This window comes from Trachypithecus francoisi, unplaced genomic scaffold (genome assembly GCF_009764315.1).
Source record: "Trachypithecus francoisi isolate TF-2019V2 unplaced genomic scaffold, Tfra_2.0 Lachesis_group7, whole genome shotgun sequence".
Taxonomy (NCBI): Eukaryota; Metazoa; Chordata; class Mammalia; order Primates; family Cercopithecidae; genus Trachypithecus; species Trachypithecus francoisi.
Genome location: NW_022681472.1, coordinates 23,723,720 through 23,741,906, shown reverse-complemented (window position 1 = coordinate 23,741,906; position 18,187 = coordinate 23,723,720). Strand labels below are relative to the sequence as shown.

General features: G+C 36.8%; 1 protein-coding gene across 1 annotated transcript in view; it reads right to left on the bottom strand.

Annotated features, from left to right (window-relative positions):
- Positions 1-12,315: 12,315 nt before the first annotated feature.
- PREX2 (phosphatidylinositol-3,4,5-trisphosphate dependent Rac exchange factor 2) overlaps positions 12,316-18,187 on the bottom strand; it is a 296,781-nt gene continuing 290,909 nt past the window's right edge. Inside the window, exon 40 of the mRNA XM_033202634.1 lies at positions 12,316-18,017. Within this exon, the coding sequence (XP_033058525.1) occupies positions 17,972-18,017 (46 nt within the window). The 3' untranslated portion in view covers positions 12,316-17,971. The remainder of the gene's footprint in view (positions 18,018-18,187) is intronic.

The following is an 18,187-nucleotide window of genomic DNA, read 5'->3' as shown; positions in this document are numbered from 1 at the left end:
AGAACCAGTCTGGTTGCAGATGAGCAGGGGACCACAGTATCATGTATTGCCCCAAGACGTGTCTTCACGCTGGCTAATCTGGGTCCCAGCTCTAGTTCACTAAGTCTAGAATTGTATCTTTCCTATGGCCTCTGTAACAAATTATCACAAACTTGGTGGCCTAAAACAACATAAATTTACTCTCTCAGAGTTCTGGAGGACAGAAGTCCAAAATCAAAGTGCTAGCAGGGACTCACTTCCTCAGAAATCTCTAGGGGAGAATCTTTCTTTGTCTCTTCCAGTCTCCAGTGGCTGCAAGCATTCATTCCTTGACTAGCGGTTACAAAACTCTGATCTCTGCCTCTTTGTCTTTTTATTCTTTCCAGATTTATTGAGGTGTAGTTGACAAAAGTTGTATATATTTAAGGTAGAAAGCATGATGTTTTAATACCTGTATACATTGTGAAGTGATTACCATAATCAAGCCAATTAACATATTCGTGACCTCATATACCTGTTTTTTTTAAATGGTAAGAACACTTAAAATCTACTAACTTGGCACATTTCATGTATACAATACACTGTTACTAACTACAGTTACCATGTTGTACATTAAATTTTCAGAACTTACTTATGACTGCAACTTTGTACCCTTTGACCAAAAGCCCATTTTCCCCATCCCCCTCCCACAGCCCCTGGCAACCACCCTTCTATTCTCTGTTTCTGAATTTGATTTCTTTAGATTCTACATACAAGTGAGATTATGCAGTATTTGTCTGTGACTGATTTGTTTCACTTAGCATAAAATCTTCCAGCTTTGTTCATGTTGTCTGTCTTCACATGGCCTCCTCTATGTCTCAAATCTCTAGCCTCTCACTTATAAGGGCATCTGTCATTGGATTTATGTTCCATCCAGATAATCCAGGACAGTCTCATCTCAAAATCTTGAACTTAATTACATCTTCGAAGATCCTTTTCCAAGGTAATATTCATAGCTTCCAGGTGTTAGTGCAAGGACATATCTTTTGGGGGCTACTGTTCAACCCACTGTAAGGATATTGTTTTAGTTATGATTTCTTATGCCTGGAACTTGTTCCACTTACCTTCAGAGTTTGGTTAATACTTTTGGGACTTCATCTCTGATACCACCTATCCTAACCACAAGTTTTCCTCCAACTGTAAGATAGGGTGGCATTGTTGCAGGGGTTTTGAAAGCAGAAGGCCTAGATTCAAATAAACATTTTACCACTTCATTCATTTATTTATTCATTCATTCATACATACATATTTACACCTACTTATTGCCAGGCACTGTCCTAGGCATCGACAATAGAGCATTATAGAAACAGACCAAGTCTGTCTTCTTAAAGGTAACATTTGAAGGAAGGAGGGGACAGGCAATAAATAAATATAGTATGTAATATGATTTCAGGTACTGACAAGGTAAAGGGTACACAGATATCACAACATAAGGGGCACAGAGAGCCATGGCTGGGGATAGAGTTGAAAAGGAGGGCTTCTCCTAGGTGGTAATGTTTGAGCAGACTTGAGCAAAGCGTCAGACTAAACCACGAGAATATCTGGGGAAGCACCTAACTGGAAGAGGAAAGAGTAATAATGCCTTGGGAAGACCTTGATGAGTTTGGTGCATTTGACAGTAGGCAAGAAGACCAGTTATAACACCCATGTTCATAACAGCATTATTTGTAATGGCCAAAATGTGGACGCAACCCAAATGTGCATCAACAGATGAGTGGATGCACAAAACCTGCTGTTATGCATACAGCGGACTATTATTCAGCCTTAAAAAGGAAAGAAAATCTGACCCATGCTCAACATGGATGAACTTTGAGGTCACTGTGCTAAATGAAATAAGCCAACCACAAAAAGTCAAGTACTGTGTGATTCCGTTTATATGATGTAACTGGAGTGATAGGGGCTGAGAGGAGGGAGGAATAGGGAGTTGTTTAATGAGTATGTAGTGTTAGTTTTGTGAGATGAAAAGAGTTCTGAAGATTGGTTACACAATAGTGTGAATGTACTTAACACCACTGAACTGTACACTTAAAAACAGTTATGATGGTAAATTTTATGGTGTGTATATTTTACCACAACTAAAATTTTGAAAAACACAGTTGTTAAATCTCTGCAAGCCTGTTTCTCTATTGTAGAATGAAGACTGCAATAGTAAATAGATCATACGTTTGCTGTAAGAAGGAACAGGGCCATCCAAGGAAGAGGTATCCACATGGTTTGTAAAAACTGCTCCTCACAAGGTAACTGTTCTATGATCACCATTGCTGTTGTTGCTCTTGCTGCTGTATTCATCAGCAGTTCTCTCAGACACTGTTTCTTTACTCTGTTTTATATTGTTTAAAGCGCTAATCAGCTGGGTGCAGTGCCTCATGCCTGTAATCCCAGCACTTTGGGAGGCTGAGGCGGGTGGATCACCTGAGGTCAGGAGTTCAAGACCAGCCTGGCCAACATAGTGAAGCCCTGTCTCTACTAAAAATACTGGGCGTGCCTGCAATCCCAGCTACTCAGGAGGCTGAGGCAGGAGAATCACTTGAACCCAGAAGGCAAAGGTTGTACTGAGCTGAAATCATGCCATTGTACTCCAGCCTGGGCAACAAGAGCAAGGCTCCATCTTAAAAATAAATAAGTAAATAAATAAATAAATAAATAAATAAATAAAGTGCTAATCTTCTAAGAAGTTATTTTATATACCATGAAGTTTATTATTTCATTTGCTATGTCCCTCATAAGTACAGTAATTCCTGTTTTAATTTATCACAGTGGCCCCAGAGCTGAGAAGAGTGCTGGCACATAGTAGGTGCTAAGATGCCAATACCTGCCATTTGAATAAATCATTTCTATTATTGTTATTGTTAGTATTATATGAGAGTTGGGTATATCCCAGTACAATGAGTTAAGGACTCTGAAGTACAAGAGATGATGCTGGTGAGCTCTGATGACCCCTATGGAAGTTTCTTCAAGCAGTTGAAAATGAGAGTCTTTCCCTAGGATGATCACAAAACAGCTTCAGAGGTGATCTGATCATCCAGCGTAACTTTATTGTCATATTCTCAGATATTCTTAGAAGAAATTTACTCCTGCCCCCTTTTGTCCACCCATCTGTGTTTTAAAATAGATTTCATTATTATTCGGGTATGGTGAGGACAAAAGATCAGGAAACAATTGCCACTGAAAAGATGTTTGTTATGTACTCACAGATCCCAAGAGAAAGGGGCATGCTACACCATGAAGGGCCCCACAAGCAAGCACCAGGTCAGGCAGGAAGCAAAGGGAGAGGTGGGAAATGTGGACAGGAAGCTTGATTGTGGTTTCCATGGAGGGGAAATGGTGAGGCATGGTAAGCAGGCTTAAGATTAGCCAATTTGTCCAGAGCCATCGGGCAATAGAAAGAAATAAAGAGCATCCAAATTGGAAAACAAGAAGTCAAACTATCACTGTTCGCCTATGATATGATTGTATAGCTAGAAAACCCTAAAGACTCATCCAAAAGGCTCCTAGATTTGATGAACAAATTTAGTAAAGTCTCAGGTTACGAAATCAATATACACAAATCAGTAGCACTGTTATACACCAACAAAGACCAATCTGAGAATCAAATCAAGAATTCAATCCCTTTTACATCAGCTGCAAATAAAATAAAAAAACCTAGTAATATACTTAACCAAGGAGGCAAAAGATGTCTACAAGGAAAACTACAAAACACTACAGAAAGAAATAATAAGTGACACAAAAAAATGGAAACATATCCCATGCTATGGATGGGAAGAATCAATATTGTTAAAATGACCATACTACCCAAGAAATCTATAGATTCAGTGCAATTCCCATAAAAATACCATCATCATTTTTCATAGAACTAGAAAAAAATCCTAAAATTCATATGGAACCAAAAAAGAGCCCACATACTCAAAGCAATTCTAAGAAAAAAGAACAAATCTGGAGGCATCACATTACTGGACTTCAAATTATACTACAAGACTACAGTAACCAAAACAGCATGGTACTGGTATAAAAATATACATGCCAGGCGCGGTGGCTCAAGCCTGTAATCCCAGCACTTTAGGAGGCCGAGATGGGTGGATCACGAGGTCAGGAGATCGAGACCATCCTGGCTAACACGGTGAAACCCTGTCTCTACTAAAAAATACAAAAAAAAACTAGCCGGGCGAGGTGGCGAGCTCCTGTAGTCCCAGCTACTCAGGAGGCTGAGGCAGGAGAATGGCGTGAACCCGGGAGGCGGAGCTTGCAGTGAGCTGAGATCTGGCCACTGCACTCCAGCCCAGGCGACAGAGCGAGACTCTGTCTCAAAAAAAAAAAAAAAAAATACACTTAGACCATTGGAACAGACAAGAGAACACACAAATATTAATATCACAAAGGCTAAATACTTAATAGTCAACTGATCTTCAAGAAAGTATACAAAAACATGAATTGGGGAAAGGACACCCTATTCAATAAATGGTGCTGGGAAAATTGGCAAGCCACATGTAGGAGAATGAAACTGGATACCCTTTTCTCACCTTATGCAAAAATCAGCTCAAGGTGGATTGTAGACTTAGACCTAAGACCTGCAAACGATAAAAATTCTAGAAGACAACACTGGAGAAACTCTTCTGGACATTGACTTAGGCAAAGACATCATGATTAAGACCCCAAAAGCAAATGCACCAGAAACAAAAATAAATAAATGGGACTTACTTAAACTAAAAAGCTTCTGCAAAGCAAAAGAAATAATCAGTAGAGTAAAGAGAGAACCCACAGAGTGAGAGAAAATATTCACAAACTATGCATCTGACAACGGACTAGTAGCCAGAATCTACAAGGAGTTCAAATCAGCAAGAAAAAAAAATCCCATCAAAACGTGGGCAAAGGGCATAAATAATCATTTCTTAAAAGAAGATATACAAATGACCAGTAAACATATCAAAAAAATGTTCAAAATCACTAATCATCAGGGAAAACAAATTAAAACCACAATGAGATATCAAGATATCACTTTACTCCTGCAAGAATGGCCATAATTAAAAAGTCAAAAAACAATAGATGTTGGTGTGGATCTGGTGCAAAGGTAACATTTTACACTGCTAGGGGGAATTTAAATTAGTACAACCACTATGAAAAACAGTATGGAGTTTCCTTAAAGAACTAAAAATATCTAAGCTATCCCACTACTGGGAATCTACCCAAAGAAAAAGGAGTCATTATATGAAAAAGGCACATGCACACACATGTTTATAGTAGCACAATTTGCAATGGCAAGAATATGAAAACAGCCTAAGAGTCCACTAAATAATGAGTAGATAAAGAAAATGTGGTATATATACACCATGGAATACTACTTAGCCATAAAAAGGGGAAAAAAATGTCTTCTGCAGTAACTTGGATGAAACTGGAGGCCATTATTCTAAGTAACTCAGGAATGGAAAACCAAGTACTGTATGTTCTCACTTTTAAGCGGGAGCTAAGCTATGAAGATGCAACAACATACTGAGTGATATAATGGACTGTGGGTTGTGAGGTGGGGGTGATTGGGAAGGAGGTGATGGATAAAAGACAACATATTGGGTATAGTGTACACTGCTCGGGGGACAGGTGCACTAAAATCTCAGAATTCACTACTAAAGAACTCATTCAATAGTTTTGTATACCCCCAAAATTATTAAAATAAAAAGTAAATAATTTTTCTAAAAAGATTAGCCAGTTTGAATAATTTCAGTGGGCTCTGGAGCAGAGGGACTGCCCCCTGTCATCTCGTAGATGGCCCTGCAGTGAGTAGGGCATCTGAACAGAGGCCTGGAGTGTGAGAGCCCAGTAGAGAAGGTAGCCAGGAGTGTGGGCTCTGGATTGGTTGATTTCCACATGAAAATCACACTTCGGGGGGAGCTGTTTACTATTTCTATGGATGAGGTAGCCCTGGGAGTCCCTCCAAGATCAGCAATGGCCAGATGTAAAAGCATCAGAATACACAAAATAAAAGCCATGGTTAATACAACTCCCCCAGGCTCCACCACACTCTGCCAGAATCAGAAACATTTCTTTTACCACTCATAGAATTGGTCCTGCCTTTTATGAAGAAAATACATCTCCTAGCTACTGCCTTTTATAAAGAAAATACATCTCCTTGCTAATACCACCTCCTTCCTCACTGGCATACCGTTTTGCACTGTCTCCATATTTAACATAATGATAATTATGATTTTGTAAAGAGAGATGTGATTCAACTGTGACATTTCAGAAAATGCCACTCCCATGAGCATTGGCAGGTGTTACAATCAAGGCTCTGTTTTTTAAGTTTTCTCAAAGAATTGACTTTTCCCAATGTATTCCCACTGATGCATGTCCATATACATGTTCACTTAAACAGATATTTCAGATCATTTTTCACTCTGCCTCTTCTCTAAAGGCAAAGTTGGCATCACTTGTGATCCAGGGCAGTCTGCTGCCCTGGACTTGGGCATCCAATAACTGCCTGGTTTATGTCACCAACTTGGATGAAATGCTCCTGAGTAAAATGAAACTTAATCACAGTCCTTTCCCTTTTCCCCTCTGGTTGAGGACTAAAATAACAGTGGGTTAAAATCATGCTTGAAATATATGCTTCAAAAGATGCTTGAAATGTATCCTAGAAGCTCCAGGAAAGCCATAGGCAATGCTTCTTGCTTGTCTTTGCTGATTTATAGTGTCAGATGTGCAAACACTGAGTAATGGCTTTTGATCATCTCCTTTTACTTAGAATGGCATAAGACATATCTGTTAAGACTTCCGCTTTAAAGCTGAAGTTCAAAGCCACTGATATTTATTTTTTAATTTATGCAGCAATTACTATCCTGGTAGTAATTATCTAGTTAACAAGTTCTTCTACCTCTGAATTTTAACTTTATCCCAAAAGGAATGGTCAGAATAAAAGTTCAGAATTACACACTCCATTCATTGCTTCAATCTGAATTCAAAATAATATGCCAAAGACTTTTACTCTACTTATTTTTTAAGAATACTTTTATTATATGTACAATAGTGTGTGCAATTTAAATACACAAACCCGCATCATTTCAATCATCTGCTTTTCTTTCTTATTTATTTATTTATTGAGACGGAGTCTTGCTCTGTTGTCCAGACTGGAGTGCAATGGCACAATCTTGGCTCACTGCAACCTCTGCCTCCTGGGTTCAAGCAATTCTCCTTCCGCAGCTTCCTGAGTAGAGGGGATTACAGGCATGCGCCACCATGCCCAGCTCATTTGTTTGTTTGTTTTTGTATTTTTAGAAGAGATGGGGTTTTGCCATGTTGGCCAGGCTGGTCTTGAACTCCTGACCTCAGGTGATCCACCCGCCTCGGTCTCCCAAAGTGCTGGGATTATAGTCATGAGCCAAAGTGCCTGGCCTGCTTTTCTATTCTTGAAGGATGCCTGATATAAAATATGAAGCTAATGTTTGGATTGTCACTCTGCCAAATATGCATTGAAACAGTTAAACTAATTTTCCCACAAAATAATGGCCTCTACCAATGGCCTCTATTATATGGAAATCTACAGTTGTGTAATACATCTCCAAGGACAAAAGTCAAATACAACCGGGCAGGAAAAGAAATCTAAGACATAAATATTTACATAGCTTTATCATGAAAAGCATTTTAGGTAAAATAGCAACATGAAAAAAAATCTAAGCATTTTCATTCTTAACCAAGAAATCAATCTTTATTGATCCCGATCTGTAAGGTAAAAGAAAAAAATACTCCTTTACACTACCTTCTACTCAGACTACAGCTCCAGTTCTCTCCTTTTCAGACACCTTTATACAAAAAGTGATCTACAGTTGCTTTGCCTCTTCTCCAGCTCAATTTATAACCTACTGTAACCTGGCCTCTGGACCAAGTATTTTGTGTAAAGATAACAACTTTCCTCTTTGAGTTTTTAAAGATGAGAAAATTTACAGAAGAGAAAATACACTGATTAGCATGTCAATGCAAGATAAAGGAGGTAATTAAGATTGGCACATAAATACACTGGTGCTACTCTCTTGGCCGTCTGTTGTTTATGCCTGCTCAGAATCCAATCCTGCTTCTGGTAATACCACCCTGATTTTCTTCTAGAAACTTCTGACAGCCTCATGGTTAATCGGGAGATAGTGTAATCCAGGTCTGGCCAATGAGATACAGCTTGGCTCCAGTGATTGCTTAAGAAAACAATCACATGACTCAAGTCAGACCAATTAAATCAATACAGAGATTTTGCCACAACTCTTGGGACATTCTCTTTCATGTTGGTGTATGAAATCTAAGTTTAGTGATGCTGGTGATCAATTTGTTATAAAAACAGAAGGTAGGAAAGTCAAGAGATAAAAAATGTCTAGTGACATCATTTTAACCAAAGGAGTTGGTCTTGCCCAGGAGATCCACCTACAGCATCTTATAGCTTTGTTACATACTTTTTACCTTTTGTTTTGGTTGTTAAAGCCAGTCAGAGTTTGGTTTCTAGCTATCATTTGTACTGAAAGAACTGGACGAACAGAGATATCATCCAGTGTTGAGCAATAGACACTCTAGTGGGATTATTAACTTTTTTTTTTAGTTTTTAATCTTACAAAATGTAAAACTTTTGCATCTAAAAATTAGAGAAAATTTAAAAAAAATAGCAATTCAAGGGCCAAATGTTCGTTTTACTTCGCCGTCTACTAACAATCACTGCATTATTATACAATTTTATGTTATACAAATTTCATCTCAACAAAAAAGGGAAAAAGCTTATCCTAACTTTCCAATCGATGATTTACATAATTCAAATAAGCTTTTCAGGAAATAATACACATTGGAGACTCAGAAAGGTGAGAGGGTGGGAGCAAGACGAGGGATGAGAAATTACTTAATGGACACAAGGTGTACTATTCAGGTGATGGTTACACGAAAAGCCCCAACTTCACCACTACTTCACTACTGCATGTAACAAAATTGCACTGTAGCCCCTAAATCTATTTTAAAAAAAGCTTTTCAAAGATCATGTCTAAAAGCCTCTAATATAGTTTGGTTGTGTCCCCATCCAAATCTCATCTTGAATTCCCACGTGTTGTGGGAGGGACCTGGTGGGAGGTAATCACAGGGCAGGTCTTTCGCATGCTGTTCTTGTGATACTAAGTCTCATGAGATGTGATGGTTTTATAAGGAAGAGTTTCCCTGCACAAGCTCTCTCTTTACCTGCCACCATCCACATAAGATGTGACTTGCTCCTCCTTGCCTTCCGCCAAGATTGTGAGGCCTCCCCAACCACGTGGAACAGTAAGTCCATTCATTAAACCTCTTTCTTTTGTAAATTGCCAAGTCTCAGATATGTCTTTATCAGCAGAGTGAAAACAAAATAATACAGCCATTTTTTTTTTTTTTTTTTTTTTGAGACGGAGTCTTGCTCTGTTGCCCAGGCTGGAGTGCAGTGGCGCAATCTAGGCTCACTGCAAGCTCCACCTCCTGGGTTCACACCATTCCCCTGCCTCAGCCTCCCAAGTAGCTGGGACTACAGGCGCCCGCCACCACGTCCAGCTAATTATTTTTGTATTTTTAGTAGAGACGGGGTTTCACCATGTTAGCCAGGATGGTCTTGATCTCCTGACCTCGTGATCTGTCCACCTCAGCCTCCCAAAGTGCTGAGATTACAGGCTTGAACCACTGCACCTGGCCATGCATCCATTTTTTATATCATCATACAGCCTGTTTTTTCCCCTGTATTCGTTTACAGCTTCCAGATCCCTCATTGCTAAAGTTAGGTAACATCCTAATGTCTAATCTCTGGGGTAAACATTTTTAAGTGAGTCAACATGTGGGCAGTTAAGAGCAGCAGCAGTTTTTAGCAGACCTAATATTTCCTGGCAATCAATTCCTGCATGTCCTTAGTCATTCTCTGGCCATTATTTATATCCTCACTTGTCTTCATCCTTCTGAATTAAAGTGCCCTAAACAGAACACTCTCTTATATCATGTGGTGATCACTGCCTTCTTTCTCGGAGCACACAGCTCTGGAATAATTTATTTTATCACTTTCTGGCAAAGAGTTCACAGGCCTCTTCTGAATGAGAGCAACATAGTGAGTGAAGGGCAGCGAGTCTAAGAAGCCTCTGACTTGATGAATATCTAGACAGTCTTGTACTAAAACTTCCTCCCATATATTCACTTTGATTAAGAGCAAATGGGTCCACATTTCAATCTGGAAATGTCCTGATCTCAAGGAATGTTGAAGCTGACCCTAGGTGAGACAAATACCTTTCCAGACCTGGAGGTCCATATCATCAAGATCTGGCTTCGAGAAATCAATAAGCTGTTTATACCACTGCATTCAGATCATCTTCAAATGCCCAACCAGCGTCAGGCTAGAAAACTCCACACTTAGCATATATCTTTTTAATACTTTTTGTGAAGAAAAATCAGTCTTTCACCTTCAAGTTGTCTAACTCATGATACCCTGGTCATGGCCATCAAGCCTTACAAATTTAGCCCAGAAGTCATGGTAAATTGGAGCCAAGTTTTGACATAATAAACTGTCTTCTAATCCACTTTGTCATCATATTAGAAGGCTGAAGTGATTAAAAAGGAGAGGAAAATTTTCCATTTTTCTATGGAATATGCTTTTTCTGGCCTCTAAAACCCTGGACCTAGATGAATGGTGAGAGAATAAAAATTACAATATCACAATCTGCTTTTAATTCTATTTCACTGCTACTGTTCATTTATGCAAGTATTTGTCATTTCTTCCTTTAAACCCAAATGGCACCTCCATCAGGTAAAGACCCCACCATCTATCAATGTGCTTACCATTTTTTTCTTCATGTTATGTAGTTTCTAGAATAGTTTTCCCATATTGTGCTTTGATGAATATTTGTATTCCAAGGAAATGATAACAAATCTCCCATAAAACATGTCCTGTATTCTAGTGTGTTTGGGAAACATTGCATACCATCAATGTCCTCCAAAGTCACCATGGTTATTAGTACATTAGCAGGTTGGAGAAGTCTTATAATAGAGAAACCTGCTTAATTCTGTGTTTCTTAAACTCATTTTCACTACAAAATACTTGCATGGGCTATGTGTGTGTGTATCTCACTGAATAACATCTCTGGAACATAAATGTCTGGAATGCTGTTCTGAAATAAATAAGTGACACCTGCTGATTCTATTTTCTCACTCATATTACTGTATTAAATTTGCAATCTCAGAGTATAACAGCAATCTCTAAAAAGTAAAAGCAGTTATTGATTTTTGTTTCCTCCAATTATTATTTGATTTGACTTTTTTGAAGTAGCCTGTACATCAACAACGTATACATTCTTCAAATTCCCCACTTCGATTTCATAATTTTTGTCATTATTATCAACTATTTATCTCATTTTTTAAATTCTCATAATGCCCAGTGTCCCGACTTCTTAGCCTGGCATTGCAGATCCAGCTGTATTTTTTATCCATGTCTCTTTCTAAGCATATCCACAAATCTTTATCATCAGTCTGGACTGAGCCACTCACCATCCCACCAAAATATCTGGTGCTTTTTCATCTCAGTGCATGTATTCATCCTGTTTTTGTTAACAAGTTTGCTGTTTCCTTCCTCTGTTACTTAATCTTACTCATCTGGAATGCTGACGATCTTTCTTGACCCAGGCTTCTCTCATCATTTTTGTAGTTTTTTTAAATCAATGTTTTTCTCTTTTAGACTGTAAATTTCATAAGGGTAATGGCTACACATGTGTTCCTAAATACTAAACATCCATCTTAGTTCAGCGCATGACAAGTAATCTGTAGATGTTCCATAAAGAGATGTTGGATTGAATCTAAATTCTTTGAACTCTATAGTCCGTGTTTCTCATTGCCTTCTCTCTCATTTTGCATTAGTGTCCATTGCTTTGTCTTGGTAGTTGCCATTTTGGATTGTGTACTGCATTAATCATCTTAAATATACCACACTCTATAACCCTAGAGTTTGGGAATTATGTGCATTTGTATACCTTTAGCAACTAGGATAGTGGCTGATATGTAATAAGTACTAAATAAACCTTGATAGGTTGACTAGTTAATTCAGGGGACAGTGTAAGTCTCTTGTCCCTCGTAAGTTTTCCTTTGCCATGGCCCGTATTAAGCTTCTCTCTCATTCTTTCCTAGCAGTTACTGTCCCTCCAGCTCATATTTGTAGAATCTGTTTCATACGTGTGTCAAGTTTCTTCTGTTGAGCTTGTGAACTCCTGAAGGGTGAAAATCTGTATTTAATGTTTTTTGTTGTCCAAATAGGTAAGGACATAATAGAAATTAAGTTTAAATGGAAAGAAGCTGAACTGGTCATACTACATTTCACTTTATTATTAACATTTATCATACATGGTTACTATTCCAATCTTTTATGCAGACAAAAATAAATGATATAAAATACATAATGCACTTTGATAATTTTAACCATACATAAAATATGGAGTAATGGAAGCTATGTTACATGGATATTTTACAAAGGAAAAATGATGACTTTTATAGTAACACATCCAGATGAAATTTATCATTAAATTTTGGATTTCATATGATGTTAAATATGGATATATTCAAAACAATTATTATTTATAGAACCAATTTGATATTTTGTCATTTAAAATAATGAATACTATGTAAATGAGTACTTATAAAAATATTTTTAGGCAAAAAGCTCTGTTCTACTCATTTACTTGGCAGTTACAAAAATATATATTCATCTGAAACTCTAATAAATTTACTTGAAGCATTAGATATTCAAATTCAGACGTATATTTTCTAAAGCATTTTACCAATTTAGTGTTCTTGGCTACACACAGTATATTTGTACCCATGATATTAGGTTTGTGTTACAAATAATGCCATTTTAAGCAAAAGACGCTGATAATCAATAACACACAGAGACACCATGAAGGTTTTCAAATCAAACATATCCACACATATACCAGCCCCAACAATTGTGCCTTCCACTTAGTGAATCCTCAAAAACATTTGTCGAATGAATGCTTGATCAGATAGCATTTATCCTGTTATTTGCACCTAAAATTAACTCTCCAAAGCTATTTCTAGTAGAAATATAATTTTAAAATTTAACAATTTTGTTCTTAATTAGCTATTTCTCAATGGCAGAGCCAGGTCAGTTGATTCCCGATTGAATAGCAAAGTAGTGTCAGTGATCAAAAGACCAGGTATATTTACACATGGTTGCACAGCTCTGATGCCTACAGTAAGACATTCATTCAATACATTGAACAACTCAATTTGTCGTACATTCATACAAAACAAAACAATCTTATTAATTTTTATAACATTACCACAAAACTAGTAAGTATAACAATATATATAGGCATATACATACACATATATATCTCATTTAGTAGACTTAGTAGACTTCAGATATCTCTTCTCAGTGAGAGGAGCAAGCTATCCTGAGTGAAGCAGGCCTTGTGTCTATATAACAATTGCTCAATGATGCACAGACCACACTGTAACAGTCTTCCATGTATGACCAGCAGATGGTTGGCAATATGAATGCTGGCAACACTGTTAATGCCAAGCCTTTGAAGCAGTAACATTTTTGTGAAACCAAAGACTAACTGTAATGACTAGTATGGAGTTGTAGCACCTAGCAAGATAATGGTCAATATTTGTTCAATGGAATATCCTGGGGCCATTTTTGGTACAGACCCCTCTTGCAATTTTCCCCCACCTATTCTGCTTCATGTAGGGTGAAATTTTGCTGAGGCTCATCACTAAAAGTTCAAACATTCGACAGAAGACAGATTACTTTTCTCAATCAAAATTCAGATCACTTTAAGTCATTTCAAAGCTTGGCTCTGTACTTAAGCAAGACAACCGACAATTCATTTAGCAAATTGGTTAGTATGTATATGTGTTAATGAAATTACTGCTATGAGAGAGTTCTTAAGCGATAATTTAGTAAGATAATTCACATAACAATGTCTTTAAAAATTAAACATAGTTTCCAAAAATTCACAAGCAATTTAGTCAAATATTAAATGTTAGTTTCAATACCACTAGCACATAAAGTCTAAAAATGACCTTTAAAGTAAAATGTAAAGTAAAAATGACCTTAAAGTGAGACTATTCATTTTAAATTTCAATATTATGGATTTTCAAAAGTATAAGTGAATAAAAATATACCCACTGCTCTGCATTAAATCATGCTACACAGGAAAAGATCTACTTGAACTAACATAATAATACTTTAGTATTTTAAATGCAAAGGTATTAGTTTCAAAACACAGAGTCATTTACTCTCAATTGAACACTTCCAAATCAATAAATACTAATTTTGTCTACAAAATGTACAAGCCCAAAGGACTGAAGATAGTTTGTTTTGTTAAATTAATTAACATGACCCTTAGGCTTTGTTTACCCATTCATTTTCTTGGCTGTCAAAGTTAGTGTCAAAGTCAATTTCATTTCACTCTGAATGTAATGATCCCAAAATTTAAATTAACAGATTCAGAACCAATGTCATTTCAATGTCATATATGTTATAGTATCATAAAAAGTTTACCTAATTTTAAATTGATTTAAAATTTGCTTCAAAAAGGGTGGCCAATGAATGCACAGTGAATCCAAGCCACCAGAAGAATGTGTTTTAAAGAGATAGAAAACAGTATGAGACTTCAGATTTGTGAATTGATAAAATAAAGCTTATACTATAAATTCAATATTATATATCCAATATAAGTAAAATTAGCACAGAAATTCTCTCCCCTTTTCTCTCTTTAAATAGGAATGGAAATACATGTAAAATTCTAATCTTCTCAAATTTTTCATACTTTAGTATCACATTAACTTTTGTAATATTTGGAATTAATATTAGAAAAAATTATAGGAGATAATAGAATGCTTAAGATGTATTGACTAAGAATTTTTAGTTCACAATTATTTTTGAGTCAGGCCCTAAGTTAAGATCCAAAATTTCTATGCATGAGCTTCCCGTTTAGGTTGGGGGGATGGGGGTTGTCCATGCTCAGAACCTGGAAGAAGTTGGCAGATTTTAGCAGTATTTCAAGGTGCACTGGTTACACAGGAGCATGTAGCATTAAGGTAAACACATCCTAAAACCTCAAGGCCTCTTCATACCCAATGTCACATGGAGGTACATATGGCATTGAAAAAAATTGGCATTCTTCATTCATCCATTAGGTATTTTTTTTTACTGTTACCACTGTGTTGGAATTATAATAAAGTATTATGCGATGTACTATCTAAAACTGTTGTTTTTGATGAGGAGGAATATGATACAAAATAGTTTTTCAGATTGCAACAGTGTTGAGTTACCTCAAAATGTGCATCCAGAGTTGTAAAATGTCCATCCAGAGTTGTAAAATGTCCAGGAAATCCTGTAATTTTCATATAATTAAAGCATTTTACATGTTTCCATTCACTGTTTTTTAATACAAGATGTATAATTTAATGACAACACATGCCACACAACTCCAAATTCACTTACAAATCATTGTAATATTACAATAGTTCTTATATTGATAAGGAAAAGCAGCATAATGCATTAAGAAGGCAGACTTCCTGGGTTCAAATTTTGGTTCCACCCCTTGTCAATCATGTGACTTTGTGCAAGTCATTGGGCTATTCTTTGCTTTGGTTTTTCAACTCTAAAAATGGGCGTGATCAAAAGAGTACCATGTCACATCATTATTATGAGGATTAAGTGAAGCAATAACAACAGAATACAGGCAAAACAATTGGAGCTATTACTGGGTATGTAGTAATCCCTTAATAAGTGTTAGCTACAATTTTTATTATGAGCAGAAGTTATAGTGACTGATGTTAATATAAACCATTACTAATTTTAAGTACCGAGCATGATAGACGATACGCTTATGTTTAACCCTAAAAATAATATGAAGCACATTCTATTATGCAGAAAGTAGATCCTCAAAAATATAAAATATGTTAGCTTATAAATACCGTAATAGCTGATAATTTGCCCCGTGAAATATGGCAAAGTACAACTGAAATCATTTTAATGACCCTTTCATGCCTCTAATGAGGATTACTGCTTCCAGGACGGTGATGAGAAAACAGTCACGACAATATGAAAGGACTTGCTAGCTAATCAGCTGTGTTCACTCATTAGCCCTACGAATGTTAAATCCTTGAAAGTTATTTATGTAAAGATATCTTTATTACATTCAAAATTTTCAACTTTTTCTTGAAAACTCTGATGCTAGGTTCCTTGTTTTTCATTATATCTGGACTTCTCACAAAAGTCTCAAGAGCTTCTGTGCCAAATAACAATTATTATTACCTCACCTACTAGTATACACATATTGCCTACACATGTAACATGGTATTTTTGTTATTCAATACACAATGGCTAATGATAAAGGTTTTTAATAATAGTTTTTAAAGCATGATCAAATTTCATAAATTAAAATTTAATAATGGGCCGGAAGCGGTGGCTCATGCCTGTAAACCTAGCACTTTGGGAGGCTAGGATTGATGTCAGGAGTTCAAGACCAGCCTGGCCAACATGGTGAAAACCTGTCTCTACTAAAAATACAAAAATTAGCTGAGCATGGTGGTGCATGCCTGTAGTCCCAGCTCTTGGGAGGCTGAGGCAGGAGAATGGCTTGAACCTGGGAGGTGGAGGTTGCAGTGAGCCAAGATCGCACCACTGCACTCCAGTCTGGGTAACAGAGTGACACTCAGCTTCAAAAAATAAAAAAAAAAGTAATAATGGTTTGCACATACTTTAGATGTGAAAAGCATTTCACATACTAAATTAGCATAAACCCATATAATTATCACAATCGTGTTTTGTTTGAAAATTATGGATTTAAAATAAATATTACTGTATTTACTATGCTAAAAACAATGTTGTTGCATCAATGTGGAAATGATAAACATTACATACACTTTAGAATAAGGATAGAATACATCTTGTGCGTCCACAAATTATCAAGCTTCCTAACGGTCCTTTAAAAGTACAAATAAAGCCTTATTTTCATATCTTATACATATGTCTTGACAGAAAAAGTCTCATGATGTTGTATTCTTTGAAGAGTCTGACATCTCATATGAGAGCCTTCATAAAATTAAGAGTTTTAGGTATCTAAGTTAAAGATTTAGTTTTAAAATAGGCTTATTGTCCCCTTCTTCATCCTGGTTCCCCTCCCTGCACTTCTCTGATCCCCAGGGCCATTATGGCACAGCACCCAGTATTCGTGGCCCAAGGAAGCCATGCCCATTGCAGACACCAAAAATAGCACTGATTTGCTAGAGCTGTCCACAAGAGAAAAGGATGCCCAAAGGCAGCTAGAAGAAAGTGAGTCTTGCTGGAGGCCTTAGTCAGCTCTCTTCTCCTCTAATAAGAAATAAGCCCTTAGGAGAAAGCCCTTAGGAGAAAGAGTAAAGCATGCTTTTCCACCTTTCACACATTAATGGCTTTCTCTCTTGCAAATGGGGGACTGAAAATCTATACCACACAGTCCATATTGTCCTTAACATTTTTCATGATTTGCAAGATGTCACCAGGTTTCTTCAATAATAGCCTTCTTCAAGAGAAACTCTCCATTATTACATGTGTCCACTTGGAAAAGATGAAAACAAACATAATAAAACAATTTTAATGAATGGGAGAGGAGGCATGGTGGTTAATTTTTAAATCTCTAATATTTTTTTCTTTATGATCTAGGGATGGATTTTACTCTAAAAGTGAATACTTAATGTCAATATAGAGAGACATCAGTTTGTGATGCTGAACTGTCTGATTGAACTTCTTTCCATTTCCAGCATAAATATCCAAGTATAAACTGAACACTACTTGTTTGCAATGGGGAGAAAGATTTACAGGAAGAAAAAAAAAAAAAAAAGAGCGTTGATTTATCTTCAGTGGAGAATGTTTAGCCAACATGTAGTTTGTCTAGTCCAGCATTCAGGAGCTTCTGCCTGCCTGGTTTCTTGGGAATTCTTTTCATTCTTCTCCAGCTGTGGGAGGCGGCTCGCACAGCTTGTACAGCCTAGAAAAGGCATGGAAAAGTTTGACAGTGACTTAGTGTATTACCATTACCTGAGATGTCTTTATTGGTAGAACAAACTTTATTGGTAGAACAAACACATTGATGATAATTTCTTGTTTCATGAGTCATGATCAGATTGTCTATTTCACTAAAAATAACATGAATTAGCA